Raw genomic sequence first — 17950 nt, 5'->3', positions numbered from 1 at the left:
GTTGTGCCGGTGTGTGAAAATGCGCGCGATGCCCCCACAGGGACGCTCCTCGCGCTTCTTCGCCTGAAGACATGATTCATTCACGAGCTCTACTTTTACCACATAAGGCGGCACGAGCGGCCCCCCACAGCAGGCGGGACCAGAGAAAAGTTCCGGGGGGCTGTGATCACTCGCGATTGGTTGCCGTGTGTTGTGACTGACAGGCCCTTCTCTCCGGCTCTCCTCTAAGCTCGGTTGTTGACACTCTCCAAAAGTCAGCACGGCATCCGGAGACACTGTTACAGCTCGTCCTATAGTCCCTGTGTTTCCTCTGCTGCTGCCTCGGCTCCAGGACGGAGACTCTGTCCTCTCCGCTAGGACCGGACTGCCATCGTGGATTCCCTTTTTTTTGACTGCTTGGCCCTGGTTTGAAACTTTTCCTGCTCTCTGCAAGCCTGAGACGCCGTCTCCTTCATCTCCGACAGAAATGGCAGAGAAGCGGAGGTCTCCGTGCGCGCTGAGCGTCAAGGCGCACGCATTCTCGGTAGAAGCGTTAATCGGGGCGGAAAAACGACGCAGGACAATCGAACTGGAGGCGGTGTCCCCCGGCTATGAGGACGGAACGGATGTCTCAGATATAACGGGGAGTCCGGGACTGCGGGCCGACAGAGCGTGCACCAGTGACCGGGGAAGTGAAGCAGAGTGTGCAAGTGATGGATCCCGTAAGTACACAATAATGTCACAATAATAATAGTAATATGTACTCATGTAAAATCACTCCATATAATCACTCATTGTCTTGTTGTCTCCTGCATTATAAGGGCCGTTATTCCAACCTTTTACACACAAGCCGTGCGCATCTGTTGCTACATTACTGTATTATAAAGAAGGGATGTAACTTTTGTTTTACTCTTAAGCAGATGTATTTTTACCTTCACCACTTTGCTCACTCTCTGTGGAAAAATCTAGTTAACAAGATGCAGAAATGCAGATAAAAATAAAAAAAGAACAATAATGGGCTTGAGTCAGAGCCACTCAGCGGGAATGTGATATCATATCACTGCCCCGGTCTAGTAAATATGAGTGGTGTGAGTGTGACTAATGTGAGAGGCTTTATGAGTTGTGTTGCAATCATAAACACGCCAATTAGCAGCGTATAAAGGCAGAGGGGAAACTGCACAGGCGAAGGAGTTCTGCAGAAAGCATAAACCGACCGGTCCTGACAAATTAGGATTGAAATCTGCTGCAGTTTTAAAAGAAATGCGTTTTGGGCTGCGGAGTTGTTTCATTGTTAGTTGGGCTCGTTAGGCCCGTGTCTTGTGTCCATAAATTTCCACCACTTGGGGAGGCCTGCGTTGAATGGCGCAAATAACAACAGCGGTGAGACACATAAACACTGCTGTCAGGGTGCCCTCCAAACACATCCTCGATATTAAAGTCAAGCACTCGAATGAAAATCATTACATAGGGGGGGGGTCCATGTCCTACTGGCACTGACTGAGTGAAGAAATACCAAATATTAACCGTATTTTAAAAAATAATAATCTTAAATACTTGGAGCAGTGCATTCATATATATTTTTTATTTATTTAATATTGCAATGAGCTAATTCATGACCTTTTTAGGCTGCATGTGTTTTTATCAGTGCTTAAATGGGGCGGCTGTATAGTGCACTTATTATGAGGCTATAGTCACATTTATAAGCGATATGCTTAACTTACTTTAAAGGCTATAACCTTGGCAGTTATCCCGTCCCGTCCAGCTGGAGTTAGTCTTTTATTGTCTTCAGTTGTGCATTTGTCTCTGAGACACAGGACAGCATACAGGTATAATAGCTTGTAAAATGTTTGGTTTGCCTCATCATTGAAACGCGTCAATCTTGGCTTCTTTTTTTTTTTAACCCGGTGCAGCTGAGAGCGAGGACGCGCTCCTGGAGAGCCCGCAGCCCGCAGCTTTGTGCACGGCGCCGGTAACCGGGACTGGAGAGGAGACCCGCGTGGACCTGCAAGGATCAGACCTGTGGAAACGGTTCCATGAGATAGGCACGGAGATGATTATCACAAAGGCTGGACGGTAAGAGCTCGATAATGGTGAAAATAAAAAGAGAAATAAACTTTGGACTGACAAAAGACTTAGAATAAACTGCAAACTATATCTGCCTAAAACATTAAGTTTTAAGTATATTATTATTATTATTAAAATGAGTGTATGTGTAGCTGAAATCCGCATTACAGAAGATTTATTTGGTTTTCCTGTCAGGCGGATGTTCCCCGCTATGCGTGTCAAAATCACGGGTTTGGACCCACATCAGCAGTATTACATTGCCATGGATATAATCCCGGTGGACAACAAACGATACAGGTAGGACTCACACAGCGTGCACACTCGGCACACCGCATATACAGCTGGTAAAATATGCTGCGAAAACGTGGTGATAACTTATTGATTTAAAAAAAATATTTGACAAAAGCCAAATTAATATATGACAAATAATGGGAGGTGATACAGGGGCCGTAAATATCCAGTCTCACACGCATGTCCTGTAGAAACCGGTTCAGTAATTTTCGTAAGCATGTAGTCTTAAATTTAGACTCCAGATACAATGCTCAGGGTGAACCCAAGATTTTTCAACTGTGCAACCCCAGGTCTTTCTCTCCACAAATGGCGCTTGGCACCGGTGCTTTGTCACGGCGGTTTGGCCGTCCCTTTTGGAAAGGGCCTTTTGGACGCCTAACCTCTCCACCCTGGAAGGTCAAAGCAACAAACGTCGTTCTAACGAGAAGTAAACAGCGCGTTGGTGCGACGGTATCAGTGCGGCCAAGTCTTTGCATGCTATCTAGACTGTAGGCCTATCATTTCAAACGGTCATTGTGAACACACTTTCTGCGCCGCGGCGCAGTGATGACTGACGTGTTACTCGGTGACTGTGACAGTGGAGGCAGGATGCAGAGGACCCTGGAAATATTTACAATATTAATATTGCTTTATGTGTGTTACAAACTTGAAGCGAACATTCAAGATGGGTGCAATAATTTTTATACATTGTTTAGACATAAATTAATTAGACTAATTGGAGGTTTGATAGGACAATTGTAGATAAATAGATATTATGTGCCACACACATCATGACAACACAGTCGCTTCTTTCAACCACACCTCTGTGCGTAATTTACGGAGTCAAAGTGGTGCGCAACAAAAAAAAAATGAGTCGGACACTCTTAATCTGTGCTCACTTGTTAACTTGTATGTCTGTGTGTATTGTAAAGGTACGTGTATCACAGCTCCAAGTGGATGGTAGCGGGGAACGCGGACTCCCCTGTGCCACCCAGAGTGTACATCCACCCGGACTCCCCGGCTTCAGGAGAGACGTGGATGCGTCAGGTGGTCAGCTTTGACAAACTCAAACTGACCAACAACGAACTGGACGACCAAGGACATGTATGATATTAAATATTTCTATGATATTATCATATGTCAATTTTATATGCAGTATGGCCTCCTGTGGCCTCTGTTAAAGTAGTCCATATATTAAGACTAGGATTGTACACATGTATAATCTGATAATTGCATAGTACTCTTTAAAATTCTACAGATATATATTAATATCAAAAACCTACATTATTAGTGCTAAAAAAACGTTTTTTACATACATACATACTTTACAGCTGTAAATAATATAAAAGTGCTATTGTCCAAAAAGCCTCACTCAGTACTTTTTTCCTGCCCTGCTCAGATCATTCTGCACTCCATGCACAAATACCAACCTCGGGTCCATGTGATCCGTAAGGAGTGCGGAGAGGAGTTATCCCCAGTGAGAGCCATCCCAGCTGGGGAAGGCACCCGAACCTTCTCCTTCCCAGAGACCGTGTTCACCACCGTCACAGCATATCAGAACCAACAGGTAGCACAGAAGAATTCCATGCAAACACCACTCACCTTAAAAGCAACACAGCTATGAACCAAACATGGCCAAAAAGAATTACATTTTCAGCATGCACCGCTTCACTGACAGGCCCAGATAAAATCCAGTTTCTGCAACTATACCTGACATCATCTAACTTTAGAATTATCCAAGAAAATGCATAGAGAAACTATTTTACTTTGTGTATTGTGTAAAAACCTGACCTGGCCTGCATTTAAAGAGGTGCAACTTTCTGCAGAACAGAGACTGACATGGGCCTACTGGACTGACTGTTAAGAAACAACAGTAGATTTTTTTTAAGTACTTGTACACTGCTTGTGCGTTTCCCGTTTTATGGATTTCACTCACTGAAGCCAGTTTCTTAAATGAGGGAAAGTTGCTGGTTTTTCTGGATTTTTGCTCTAAAGGGGGACGTAGCTGAGGTTGGCCAGCCCACAGCGTATGATGGCTGAAGTCAGAACATGGTGGCAATGCCTATAAAAGTCCTTTTGGATGCGGGTCACAGAGCTGGGCCTTAAACACCACCCACAGCCTGAGCAGCCCAACAGACATTAACTGCATACATGCGTTCAGCCACACAAAGTCACATATATGTGCAAGGAAACACACAGGCACACAAACAGCACCGCTAACTATGCCCATGAATGTGTTTATTTTTGGAGCAGATTGAAAGATTACAGAGAAGGAAAATTATTTTGTCTGGGAAAAAAACTTCCAGTTATCATGAGCTTTGTAATAACAAAATTTTTTGGAAATAATTAGAGTCTTATTTTGCTTTTCAGATTACAAGGCTGAAAATTGACAGAAACCCATTTGCCAAAGGCTTCAGAGACTCTGGCAGAAACCGGTGAGTTCATTTTTAACCACAAAGATTTTCACATTATCTAGTGTATTAGGGGTAGTGCGGGATGCATGACTGCATAATATTCTGGCTTGGTTGTGGTTTTTGTCACTGCTATTTCAGTCTGATTTTATGGGGAGCAAAGCTATGTATTTATTTATTTTTTCTAATGGAAAATGTGGAACAGCCTTCCCATTAAAACTGTCCTAAATGGCAGAAAAGAAATTGACTAAGCTGAAAAGACGTGGCACATACTATTATGGTTTGTTGGTGATAGATTTTTTTTATTTAAATGTGCTAACTTTAAAAGGCAAATTAATCTCAGCAATTGCATAGTTACAGACAGAGAAGGGGGGGGGGGCTTTTACTTCAGCTGCAAACCTAAATGGAGCGTCAGATTCCAGCCAGCCTCGGGAACATAAACATCAACAGCAAAATAATAAAAGTCAAAAGTGTCCTGAAGAAAATCTGTATAAACATATTTCTAAACATATATAAACACAGCATTAAAACAACACAGCAGTAAAACTCCAACAGTCTCCAAACAGCCACTCCCCTGAGGCCTCACAGAAATCATTAGAGAGGAGGGGAGAGCAGGAGAAAGAGAAGGAGAGGGAATTTGTGAGACAGAAAATGTGAGAGGGAGGAAGGTAGAGATGGATAACCCAGGGACCTTGACAGCTGACCCTATAAAAGTTAAACTCAGGAAGGCTGAAAAAAAACTCCCCCTTAAATATTACAGGAAGAGTTAAGCAGTTTGCTAAATAAACTTCTGCCCTGATAGGCTGCCTTTGGAGCACACAGAACCACTCTGGGCAGCTTGTCTAAATTATCACAGTGGCTACAACCCCGCAGGGGGGAGGACTTTTATCCTCACGCTAACGAGGGGTAACAGAGCACTCGCATTACCCCTCCACAGCACCCTTCTGCCCCACCTAGAGGAGGAGGGAGACTCAGATTGGGGGGGAAGGGGAGTCCCACCTCATAAATCGTTGCTGCGGCTTCCTGCTCCTTCGTTCTGATTCGCCCGTAAAAAGCCGCGTGAAAGCAATTACCTCCGAGCACCCAACCAGCAGCAGCCAATAGCAACGTGGCGTTTATGCTCCTCATTACCTGCGGTCTCCATGGAGATAGCAAGAGAGGCCCCACTAGCGACTAACATGGCCGCCAGGTGGTTGCCGTAATGCAGGACCCAGAGAGAGTGAAGCCGCAGCTCCATCACTGACTGCAGAAAAGAGTTGTTGGAAGGGTTTTAAGGGACTGTATTGATTATGTGTCAGCAGGGCTTATGTGTACATCTGTGTGTGTGTTACAGGATGGGTTTGGAGGCTCTGGTGGAGTCTTACGCATTCTGGCGTCCATCTCTAAGGACTCTCACGTTTGAGGACATTCCTGGCATGGCCAAGCAAGGTAAGGTTTGCTTCCAGGATTCTTTTCAACAAAATCTACCAAAGCATATGATGACAACAAAAAAGGTTTGTACGTACATTTAGTTAAGGCTTAGGAATTATTGTGGTCAACATTACTGTTTAAGATACAAGATCTTGCCACCATATTTATGTCTTTGAGCCACTCCAGGAGCATCACTGTCATTTCACTTTTCTGTTTTCTGTATTTCCTTCTGTAGGAGTCCCAGGAGCTCATGGAGGAGTTGGAGCATCATCTCACCTGCTCTCCACATCTCCATGCTCCTCACCTTTCCAGGTTTGCCCTCTCAGCCCACCCGACTACACCTGTAGCCGGCCCACACACCCGCTCCACCGTTACAGCAACCCCCCAGAGCCGTTTCCCCCTCCCAGAGGTCCATCTGCGTACGACAGCGAAGGATTTTGCTCCCTGCCTCTCCCTGCTTCTCAGCTCAGCTATCTGTCCAGCCCCACCTCACAGGGTTACGCCGGGCTACGTCTCCACACACCGCCCTACAGCCTGTATGGTTACACATTCCCCCCCTCACCACGCCTTGCTGCCAGCCCTGATAAAATGGCCGCCGCTGCCACTGCCAATCATCAGAGTGCCTTCCTTGGCTCGTCTCCCAGTGGGACTTTAACGGACAGTCTGGGTGTGCTCAGCGGAGGACAGCAGAGCTTCTTGTTTGACTCTCGGACTTTAGGACTGGCTGGTAGCCAGACGGGAGGCGGGAGTTCGCAGGTCACTGCCCACATGGGCTGAATTTAATGTGTCACAAAAAGAAAATGACACCATGGAATGGGTGTAAGTTGCTTTTGGTACAGAACGTTCTATGAATTAATTATCCACGTGTTGTACAAGCATCATGCTGAACTGTGGACAAACAGAAGAGTGACAGATCTCTGAACACATGTGTCACAGCAGTACCTGAAGGGAATATTTCTCACCTTATGAGCAGCTGCAGTGATCAGTAAAGGAACAAACATTTTGAACAAGGAGTCCAGATGATGAAACTCTCTGACTCAACTGGAACTGAATTTGGACTGGGCTGGAACTGGGCTGGCCCACATAAGCAAAGCGAGCACTTCAAACCCCTGCAGGAGGCAATAAAGCAGTGACTACATACACACATGCAGCATTTTGCAGTGCCTCCATGAACTTGCCAACTTTGGATGGAGATACTAAACACTACTTGTAAAAACTTGTAAACCTCCCCTCGTTACATGCCTGATCGTCCACATAATAATGTGCACTACAGGCACGGCCTTTCAAAACACTTTTATACACAACATTAGGGGTCCTACACATATTAATAGAATTACATCATGGCAACCAAAGACCACAGGAGATATTTAGCTGGTAGTTATGGACTACTGAGGGTAAAGCTGTGGCAGAGAAATGGATGATGAACTGATCTGCATATTCTGTGTTTGGTTTGACCGACTTTTACTTGATGCAGCTGTTTGGATGTCAGGCAGGAGGACATCTTTTCTTGTGTGACACAGACGTAATGGTACATGACTCTGTATATAGCCGAGAGGGAGGAGAGATGTGTATATAACAGGCTGTGTGACCCTTCGCACTTAAAAACCCCAATGCACCTGCTTCTGCTCTTTAGACTGGGTCAGGTACATAATGACCTAACCTGGACTTGAAAAAAAAGCCTTTCTTTGCAAACACACTATATCAGCAAGGACATTAACATGTTCTGTGACTTTTTGGAGCCAAATAAAAAAAAAATATATATATATATATATACATGTCAAATGATGCGATGATGTCTTGATAATTTAAACAGATCTCACGTGGTTTTTTTATTATTTAATTCCATGTGTGGGTGTTTTTTTGAATGAAAGCAACCACTACACATCTGCTCCAAAAACAAAAAAACGCTTATTTCCATTTGCACCTCTCAGATATGGACACAAACTATCAGCCAAGTGCACCAGCAGATAACACATACACATCATCTTTATTGTGTAATAGTTGTGCAAACTAAAACCTTCAAGTCTGCCAAAGTGACTAGTCACAGGAGAGAATGTGCAGTGTATATGTATGTGGGTGTGAAGGTGTGGATGTCTGTCACCATGCACATTTGTGTGTATGTGTGTGTGGGAACAGGTGGTTGAGTTGTCAGCGAGTGTGTGACCTCACAGTCTTAAAGTTCATTTAGATCCCTGAGAATTGACACACACAAACACACACACACACACACACACACACATGATGAAACTTCAGCAGCTGCACACAAACGGTAAACATGGATTGAAAATGTAAAAACTTTGTAGTTATGGAAAAAGTGTTTTTTTTCTGCACTGGACTTTTCATTACACACTAGTAGTGCTGGTGGTGGTGGGGAGGGATGGTGTGTCTTTGCACCTACAACCTTACTTCAGGGTTTTCTGACTTGCCTGCTGTCACCAGTTTCCTCAGCTCCTTTAACCTCCCTTCCCCTCAGTTGTCTCCTGTCACTCTGAAGGTGAGAGGTGCTGATGAGAGGAGCACATGTGGGGGGGGGGGGAAGGGGGGCTTATTTTAGAACCTAGGAATGATTGGCTTGTTGTTCCTGAGTGACAAGGGACAGAAACCCTGCCTGACGCATCCGTACCACACACACACACAGATACACACAGATACACACACAAACAGCTATTACGCACAATACATCATACGGATCACCTTTCTTTTTTGCTTGTCACAGTCTGTGACACACACACACACACAGTCATATATTCATGCATACACAGTTCTGCATGGTGTCAGTGGTCCAGTGATTCTCAACTGAGGTGGGGACATTAACACTTGTGTACAACCAGGTGTCGACGTGGCAGATCTGTCACGCTATCTGCCAGGAGGAAGAGGACAGGAGGACATAGTAGGAAGGAAAGAACTAGGGGTAGCAGTGTATGTGTGCCTTTAAGGTTTGAACAAGTTGTAGCAGGTTTTTGCTCCATTTTAGGAAATCAAAACATAAGGCACATCATAATAATGATTGATATGAGACACCAACTAATCCTTATATACATGTTATGAGGTAAATAAAAATAGTGTCAGGTTCATATTTAAACCCTGTGAGCCTTTTTCTTTGTTAGCGGGTATTTTAATGTGTCATCAAAACAACTTTCATAATTCATAATACAAATCGCTATAGTTAATGTATCATCTTTACATGTGACATCTAGTATTATCTGACATAGACCACATTGATTTAATGTTAACATTAGCTGCACATAAATACACACTTAGCAGTGCTGCCAAAGCATCTCATCGACACAGAATATCCCCAAAGGTCCGAGGGATCAAATCAAAGCTGAGAGATATCAGACTTCATTCTAAAACATGTTTGTATGTGTGGGTATGCATTCACGCCAGCTTAGGCATACTAATATAGACATAGACTATGAAGTGAGACATGAATGAAAGAATAAGGAAAGGAGTCGATTCCGTGGTGTAATATCTTAGTTTGTAGACGTGTGTGTCATGACGACAGTTAACTACAGAAACTCATGTTAATTATAGCAGCTAATTTTGTGAGCTTTTCAGCTCCTTATTAAGTAAAGAATGGGACATTCCTCTTCCTTGCGTTGGCAGCAACTATAATAGCAACTATGCTGTTAATTTTTAAAACTTCCGACAACATTCACACTGCAGATATAACCTTATAATCCATACTCACTAACTTGTGTAATTTTCACGCATGTGCCACTACATTTCAGTCAGTGTCAAATTATCGATGTTGGAATGAAGCCGATATTCCTTTTTAAAGCCATTATCAGTTGATAATACAGCCGACATAATCCTGCATCCATTGTATCAACTGCTGCTGTCAGGTATGCTAATGGCTAGGGGTGCAAAAGAAGACCAGGCCATCACAGTGTATCTGCAGATTCCATCTATCAAAGGCTGCAGCTCCTGCACAGCATGTAAACAATGTTGTTGTATGTTGCACAGAGCTTAGCAAACCCAGGTGGCTATTACATCACTCAGGGAGGGAGAAAAAACATTGACGGTATCTGAGTAGCTACCCTAAGGGAGTTACCCTCAACGTTAGCGTCGAATGTGCCTACGATGTCTTTATCTACGCTATCAAAATATTAAGTCTTCAGTTTTCCATTGGCCCTTCTGACCCTTCACAGCTGCAACATTTTATACAAAGTTATAGTTTTTGGCTCATCTAACATCACCTCAAGAGCAGAACTCTTTAAAGTGATCACACTTACGAGTCTATGATGCAACCGGGTGTTTTATTGAGAGTACCATTTAACAAATCAGATTAAATATGAGCCAAAAATGGAATATGCTATTAAACCAGTAAAAGTACATTGCATTAAAATGTTTTCCACAAACAGTACGATGGTCTGTGGCACTGTCAAACAGTGAGCTTTGACGAAAGTGGAATAAACCTATTTACCATATCTTTCCTCTACACCCCGCTCTCTCAGCTCCCTCGGGGGATTCGCTACCCCGAACACTCAACACAGAAGTTACTATTTGCATAGAGGCCACTTATGTGGTTTTAGCATTCTGTGTGATTGAAGTGCGCATTAACATACAGGGCGACGACGTGACCACGTGGTCGAGCGTGCTAAGAGGGGAGTTGTGGCCTGCTGTGCGTGACGGAGCATATGAACGGAGAGGGGGGGGGGGGTCCACAGGTGAGGTCATGCTGGGCAGTGACAAAAAAAAGTTCCCTGGAGCACCAGACAAGGTTTGGCAAAGAAGCATTCAACTGTCAAAGGCCAAAAAAACAGAAGAAAAATAAGGGTTGCTGTTTCTTAGAACTACAAATGGAAGTTTGTGTGAAATAAAGGAGAGTTTCTTCAAAACAAAAGGAATCCCAAAGGTTTTTTGCAAACAGGAATGTTGTAACAACGTGTCAACACTGGGTTTCAGCAAAAGATGTCTGTGGAGAATTTAAGATTTCAGATTCCTATCAGGCTTGTGTGTTGCAGTTCAAGATTAAGACAAGTACTGGGGCAAAGAGTCTCTTCTGCTCCTGCTGCTGTTCCAGGAAGTGCACCTGTGCTCCGGAGGGCTTCAGCTGGTGACAAGAGGAGGGTGGGTGTGCTGATGATGTTGCAGGCTCAGCTTAGCTATATGCCTGCGTGACCTGTTAATGGCCTAGTGGGTATTTGATGACAGTTGCAAGAATCTGAGGCTCAGGGTGTACTTTACAGCCGTTAAATCTTTGTCATCAAATCTGCTCCAGCTAAGCTGATTTATGGCGGGCTCCGTGCGGCATGTTTCTCAGTACCCCCCTATTAGACACCCCATGAACTCTGATCTATGAGAGATGTGTTGAGAAATAATTATGACGCAATATTTTCCTATAATCTTTCCATGTCAACAAAGAGGATGCGAGCGCCTCCTCGGCCTGTCCGTCCATAAGAACACTCATGCGAACACTCATGTAGACTTTATGCTCAGTATGTAACACTTCAAGCTTACGTGAGACGCTGAGAAGGTCTGATAGACTGAGTGTCGAGCCAAAAAGAAAGGAGAGGCTCAGCAATGTCTTGTAAATGTCTATCAGTTGTTTAACCATGTGATCTGTGGCTCTGCGCCCCTCATGAGTCCTCCTGCCAACACAGAGCCAAATGCGGGACAGTTATTCACAGCTGCCTTAGCGGACAGTTTTAAGGGCTGAGGACTTTTTTGGGAACTTAAATTAACACTGGACGTCATGAACCAAAGAAAAGAAGAAACTAGAATACATAAAAAAAGGTTTTTTATAACTCTGCACAATTCAAATTGATCAAATGTAAGCAATAGCTTAAAGTGTCATTAACAGATAAATCCAAAAACTCCTAAAAAAACACCTGACAACTGAATATACTGAGCCAAAAACCCTGAATAAAACACGAACGTCTGGGTTCAGCTCCTTAACATATCCGAACCTCAGTGTGAATCATGACATTTATAATAATGCAATAGTAAAAACAAATAGTCCTGGAACTTAACCTTACTTTTCATCATTCATACAATTTAAATCTACTTGTCTGCCCTTTAAAATTGATGCGATATCACAGATTAATTTTCTGTGTCCTTCAACAAGCACGGTTTTATCTCACTGACTTTCATACTTAACCCCCACAACTTAAGTCAACTGTCAACATTCAGCACTAATGCAGGAAGTGTTGTGTCCCTGTAGAGTGGAGATAGAAAGCAGCAAACATTAATATCAAATATTGGCCCTAATATTGAGTAACAGCTTGAACTGGGTGTCAGGTCCATTGGGTCTGTCTATCCATTTTAATTCTAGGTGCTACAACCTACAACATGTGCTGTAGGCTATGTCAGTAGAATTTAATAACAACAAACACAAAGAGCAACAACATGGAGTGAGCCATGTTATTAATTAGTATTAATGTGTTAATGTGTGTTACTGTGATTAATACGCTTACGAACCAAAAAGTTGATTTATACTTCCATTCTTGCCAGGACAATCCTGGAATATTGTCTTATGAATATAAGATTAGAACTACAAACAGCTGATGCTCCTGGAGGTGACAGGGTTATGCCTGCATGTAAGTGGGTGTGTCAATGTGTACGCTTCCATGCCCTTCCTGGGCCCCAGCTCAGACATTCTACTGCTAATAGGGATTGTGTGTGTGTGAAAGTGCATATGCATATGTGTGTGTGTTCATGTGGATGTAGCCCTTGCCTGACCGTGGCCCTGTCCGAGTCTTAGCATGCTCATTTATAGCCGAGCAGCCCATCAATCTTAATAGAAGAGAGAAGTGCAAAGAGCCGATGAAACGCCAGACATGATCACTATTTCACTCAATGGGGGCAAGAAGAGAGGGAGGAGCAAAGGGAGGGAGCTGTGGGGGAAAGATGACAGGAGGGGAGATGGAGGTGGCAGGGTGAGGGAGCACAGAGGGAGTGAAAGTGAGGAGGGAGGGAGTGGGGAAGAAGGATGGGGTGAGAAAAAGAGAGGTCGCAACTTGTTTATCCCTGTGGGTGATAATAATGATCTGATCCTCTCTCTTCTGCCTGCGTCTCCTTGTATGAGTGACAGCAGGCAGAGCCACGTGAAACCTGCCAAGGTTAGCTTTTTATGTCTATGAATTACAACCCACTCCCACTCGTCTTTGTGTTTAGGGTGTTTTTTTTTTTTATCACGAAAGTCCAAAACCTTTGGAAGAATTTGTTGGAAAGGTTGACAGGCACATACTGTATCACCAGCCGAGTTAAAAGGGTCACATGCTGGGCGTCAGATCACACCGTGCTCTGAGACCTGGTTCCAGAATGGGGTTGTGTGTGTGTGTGTGTGTGTGTGAGTGTGTGTGGGGGTAGGAGCACTGCTGAGAGGTGGGGAATGGCAAGAGGATATTTGGCAATGTGCTGCTAGACTGTGCTGACACAGGACACTGCGTCTTCATACAACAACAGAGCTATCACTCTCCCAGGCACAGTGAGTCAATATTTACAGTTTGACACTGACCACGTTAACCTGCTCACATTGTCGTACAGTGAGGGGAGATAAGTGAGGCAGAGCTCAGAAATGAAACAACAACAGTCACCACAGTTAGAACAATATGCTGGAGGATATTGTTACACCTTTCATCTTTGACTCGGAAATTAAAGATGAAACTGCACAGTGTTTGAGTAGCGTGAATGTTATTTCCTTTAATAGACACCTGCAACTGATTTATGTGAAGAAACTGAAATAGGATTTTGACAGTTAAACACTAAAAGTCAGTATCAAAGACAAGACTTAGTTTGACTAGTTTTTATAAGCTAAAATAGCTTGTAATACAGAAATAAGACTTTTTTCCTTTTGAAGCAGGTTTGTTGCATATTTTATTATTTTCACGGTGTTCTACAGGAAGTAGTGATCTGATTGGTTATCCTGTTGTTGCTTTAAAAATGTTAGTAGTAATGTAGCTTAAAGGGGCCCGTACAGAGGCTCTGAGACAGCTCGACTGAAAGGGGCCCATGCAGTTGCTTGCTTTACACCTGACAAACAGAACACCGTCTAGCCAAGATATGATGACCGCTCATCCATCCAAGAACGACACTGCCAAAATATCATTCTACACTGGACACATAACCCACTAACATGTGTGACTTTCTGCATTGTCTTTCATTGCTTGTGTTACAGCCAGCCTATACTCACCGGGTAGGTATTTCTCCGGCAGCATCTCTACGTGACCATGGGTGTGGGGACTCAACCTATAGCCAGAAATGGTGACTGTGAGACAGACCGGTTTTCATTGTAAAATGTGTTTAATGTTATAAGTTTGTGTGTTTTAAGATGTTCTTTGCCTAACCCCTCCACCTTAAACGCTTCACCAACTCTTAAAACGCATGCTAAGCTAAATACTTTTTTTATTTTATTTTATTTGAGGTTATCAAGCACCAAAAAACAATGAAACTGACCTTTATTTTACAATTCTAAAATGTACTATAAGCCCAGAAGCAACAAGCAGCAAGACCCAAATGAAGCAACAGTTTTAAATAATTGCTTTAAAAGTAACGCCTGATTTATCTTCCTTTTGGATGTGATGCGTTCACTTGTTGGACTATTTGGCAAGATAAATCAAGCACACATCAAAGCAGTTCAAATATTTAAAACCCTATTCGTGTCTTGTATATTTTGCCTTCGAGTCTGAAAGCCAGGACCACAGAGGGTAGTGTGGTGAGGTGAACCTGGGAATGCCTGCAACAGCTGTGAGAAACCATCAGATCTGCCATTCCTCACACTTCAACAGCCAACAAGAGAGCGATTTATGACGGCCGGAGAGGGAGAAAAAGAGAGGGAGAAAAAAGGACAGACAGGGGAGAAGGAGACATAAACAGAGAGGAGAGAAGGAGTGAGAGGGAATGAAATAAACACAGAAATGGATATAAAGAGTGGAAAGGAGATAAGGCAATGAAAATAGAAGAAGAAAGGCACAGAGACAGAGTGACAGAGTGAGACACACAGAGCAAGACAGCTGAGTGACACAGTTAAGAAGAAAGGTGGCAATACTGTCACACACATAAAATGTGGACACACACACACACACAAAATCAGCAACACATCAACTCCAAGGTCATGCTTTTTACAGTGAGCAATCAGACAAGCAGGACAGCTGGTAGCAGCACAGTGCTACAGCCAACAGACATGGCCACCCAGGCTTATATATGCTCTAATACACCCATAATTTCCAATGAGTTTTGACTGAAGCGCCCTTCAGTAGCACAGGTGTTGTGGCCCTCCAGGTGAGCACCAAGCTCCTTCCAAATAACTTCCTTAAAGAATAAAAGACTTTTCCCTCTTCTGTTCACCTCTACACACACATTTCCTCCTGTCGTCTTCTCCCTTTCAGTGTGCTCGTCTTGTCTGCGGTGGGTTGCTGGTGTGAACACTTGGTTTATTTGGTCTTTTAATATAAGCTGACCCCTGTCCCCAAAAGTGTGTACATGTATATGTGTGTGTGTGTGTGTGTGTGTTCATGTAGGTCCAGGGATCACTCTCCCATGACAACTACGTCAACGACCCAGAGACGGTGTCGAAAGAAGGCCGCACCACGCGGAGAGAAAACGCCACACACACATGTGCCCAAATAAACTTAAACACATATACACTCATATATATCCAACAAAGCAGTATAGCACATAGAAGAATATGTGTGTGTGTTTATGTGTGTTTTGGTCTTGAGGAAATCTTCAGCATGTGTTAGATGAATCCCGAGGGCTCTCACTCAAACCTCATTGGCTGGTTGGCTTGCTGTGTTTGTTTCCACAGCGACAGAGCTGTCACTGCCTGCTGCCACCCAGGTAGAGCTGTCAATCACACCGGCTCACAGCCAACCCCACGCAGGCCTCACTGCACCCAGTGAAAAAATTATTAATAAGCAGCTGTCAAGATAATACAAGGGAAAGTTTAATTAGAAGTAAATGAAAATAGCCTATGTATCTTCATACAGGAGTTTTGGTGGATTTAAGAGATGACCTACAAGATGAACAATTTTACTAATAATTGTAATAATAATAATAACTTTTTGGCCTTTGTTTACAGAAGTTTGGCAATATTATTTTTTTAATCACATTTGGAGCTGCTTGTTCTGAATGCCGTCATACATAGAATCACATCATCCCGTCCTGCCTTTTTATTGACAACATAAATACTCCGGTGAGTGTTTCCAGAAGAACAATAAACTATTAACTATATCAATTAGACTTAAAATGAACAAAACAATCAAAAGTCCAATCAGTTTCCTTAAAAAGTAATGCCAATAAAAACAGTGAGGTGTGAAAACACATAGGTCTAAACAAAAATCTGTAAAGTTAGTAACTTTTTTGCATTATTGTAATTAATAGAGAAATTATCTCCTATGGTTTAGTACCAGGTAGAATCATGTAAACAGGTTTCTTCACATTTTTAACTATGGAGCTTACTTTTGGAACAACCCTGAATGGGTCAATGGTTTGTCACCTCAGCATTTGCTTTATTTGTCAGCCCCTTGCTGCTACATGCTGGGGTCATAAAAACTAAAAATAGAGTATTTTTTCTATTTCATGGAGGTGATGAAAGGTACATGCAACACAATATAGAAGTCAGGGTCTTGCAGAGCAATGTCAGAGACCCAGGACTGCATTAAAAATAAAAATAGACAAGCGTACACTGGAAGTGTTCAGAGACGGAAGCAAAGGGAAAGAGACAAATGTCACAACTACAAAAGCCTCTCCAGGTCTGACAAGGTGTGTTTGTGTGGCCATCTACCATTAAGGAAAGCATTCTGACTGTCAGGAGACATCTGTGAGTTTGACAACCATCTTTGTAACTTCTGAAAAATAAGCTGGATTTCAAATCAACGACCTAAGGATATCTATTTCTGTCACAGTCCTCCACTCACTAACTCTTGCACTGCTAAAAGCTGTGAGCGAATACAAAATGATTCACATCTCAGCAACATATTCAGCATTTTAGAATTTACAGCTGAAAACAGACTGGATCAGTTTTTGCTGACTGAATGTGTTTGTGTGTTCTCTCATTGTGTATCAGTGTGTGTTTGTGTTTGTGTGTAGCATGTGTTTTGTGCTAATCCCCGTCCTTGCTCAACAGTCACACACTCTGGTGTGCACACAGAGAGCGGTATGTCCCCTGCGGGATACAGTAACTCCTTCAGTGTGTTTGTGTGCCTGCTGAACTAAATACAGTAAAGCCTTTTCACTGTAATCACTGATCAATAATAATGATCAGAGGCCAGTCATCAATACTGTTCCATCTGTTACCTTTCCGGCTGTTTCAACAACACTACATGATCAAGATATAAGCAGACTTACTACAATGTAAATGAAAGCATTTAAAATAGACTCAAATATGCTGACGCATCATAGACAACCAACACACACACAAACGCACACACACACATCTATAGGACTACACCATCATTAATGCATTGAGCCGGATGTTGCTGTGACCTCTCTCTTTTTAGGCCTGACCCCAGCAGATGACCCTGGAGAGGGATTAGTTTCTGATATGCCTAATTAACCCCACAGCACACTGCTCAAGACTGGAACAGCGGCTCCTCACACACACTCCAACACCCTGCCCCTGCTATATTTATACTTTCTTCCCCTCTTTCTGTAGTTTGAGTTCTGTGTCTGTGTGTGTGCGAGTCTTCATGTGTCTTCAGTAAAAAACTTTTGTACCGAGATCTCAAACCTGCAAAATCCATCCTCATATGTACAACAACTTCCCTTTCAAATGTATAAAATCTATTTTTTCCGAAAACTTTTCCAGACACACCATCCACTTTGACCCGTCTACTAATACTCCACTAGCCCTAGCTGACCCCTCTGTAATC

At 43.2% G+C, this 17950-nt stretch overlaps 1 protein-coding gene across 1 annotated transcript; it reads left to right on the top strand.

Annotated features, from left to right (window-relative positions):
- Nucleotides 1-232: 232 nt before the first annotated feature.
- tbx18 (T-box transcription factor 18) lies at nt 233-7911 on the top strand. The gene is made up of 8 exons (XM_028397839.1): nt 233-701; nt 1890-2052; nt 2239-2340; nt 3246-3417; nt 3713-3880; nt 4684-4748; nt 6058-6152; nt 6370-7911. Exons 1-8 carry the CDS (start codon nt 467-469, stop codon nt 6909-6911), a joined length of 1542 nt encoding a protein of 513 aa, XP_028253640.1. The 5' UTR covers nt 233-466; the 3' UTR covers nt 6912-7911.
- Nucleotides 7912-17950: the final 10039 nt, after the last annotated feature.

This window comes from Parambassis ranga, chromosome 24, assembly GCF_900634625.1.
Source record: "Parambassis ranga chromosome 24, fParRan2.1, whole genome shotgun sequence".
NCBI lineage: Eukaryota > Metazoa > Chordata > Actinopteri > Ambassidae > Parambassis > Parambassis ranga.
This window is presented reverse-complemented; position numbering and strand designations above follow the sequence as displayed.

Excerpts from the sequence above, each read along its gene's own strand:
- tbx18 (XM_028397839.1), top strand. The coding sequence starts at position 467 with ATGGCAGAGAAGCGGAGGTCTCCGTGCGCGCTGAGCGTCAAGGCGCAC. Across the intron at positions 2,053-2,238 it reads ATTATCACAAAGGCTGGACG|GCGGATGTTCCCCGCTATGC; the intron begins GTAAGAGCTCGA and ends TTTTCCTGTCAG. Across the intron at positions 2,341-3,245 it reads GTGGACAACAAACGATACAG|GTACGTGTATCACAGCTCCA; the intron begins GTAGGACTCACA and ends TGTATTGTAAAG.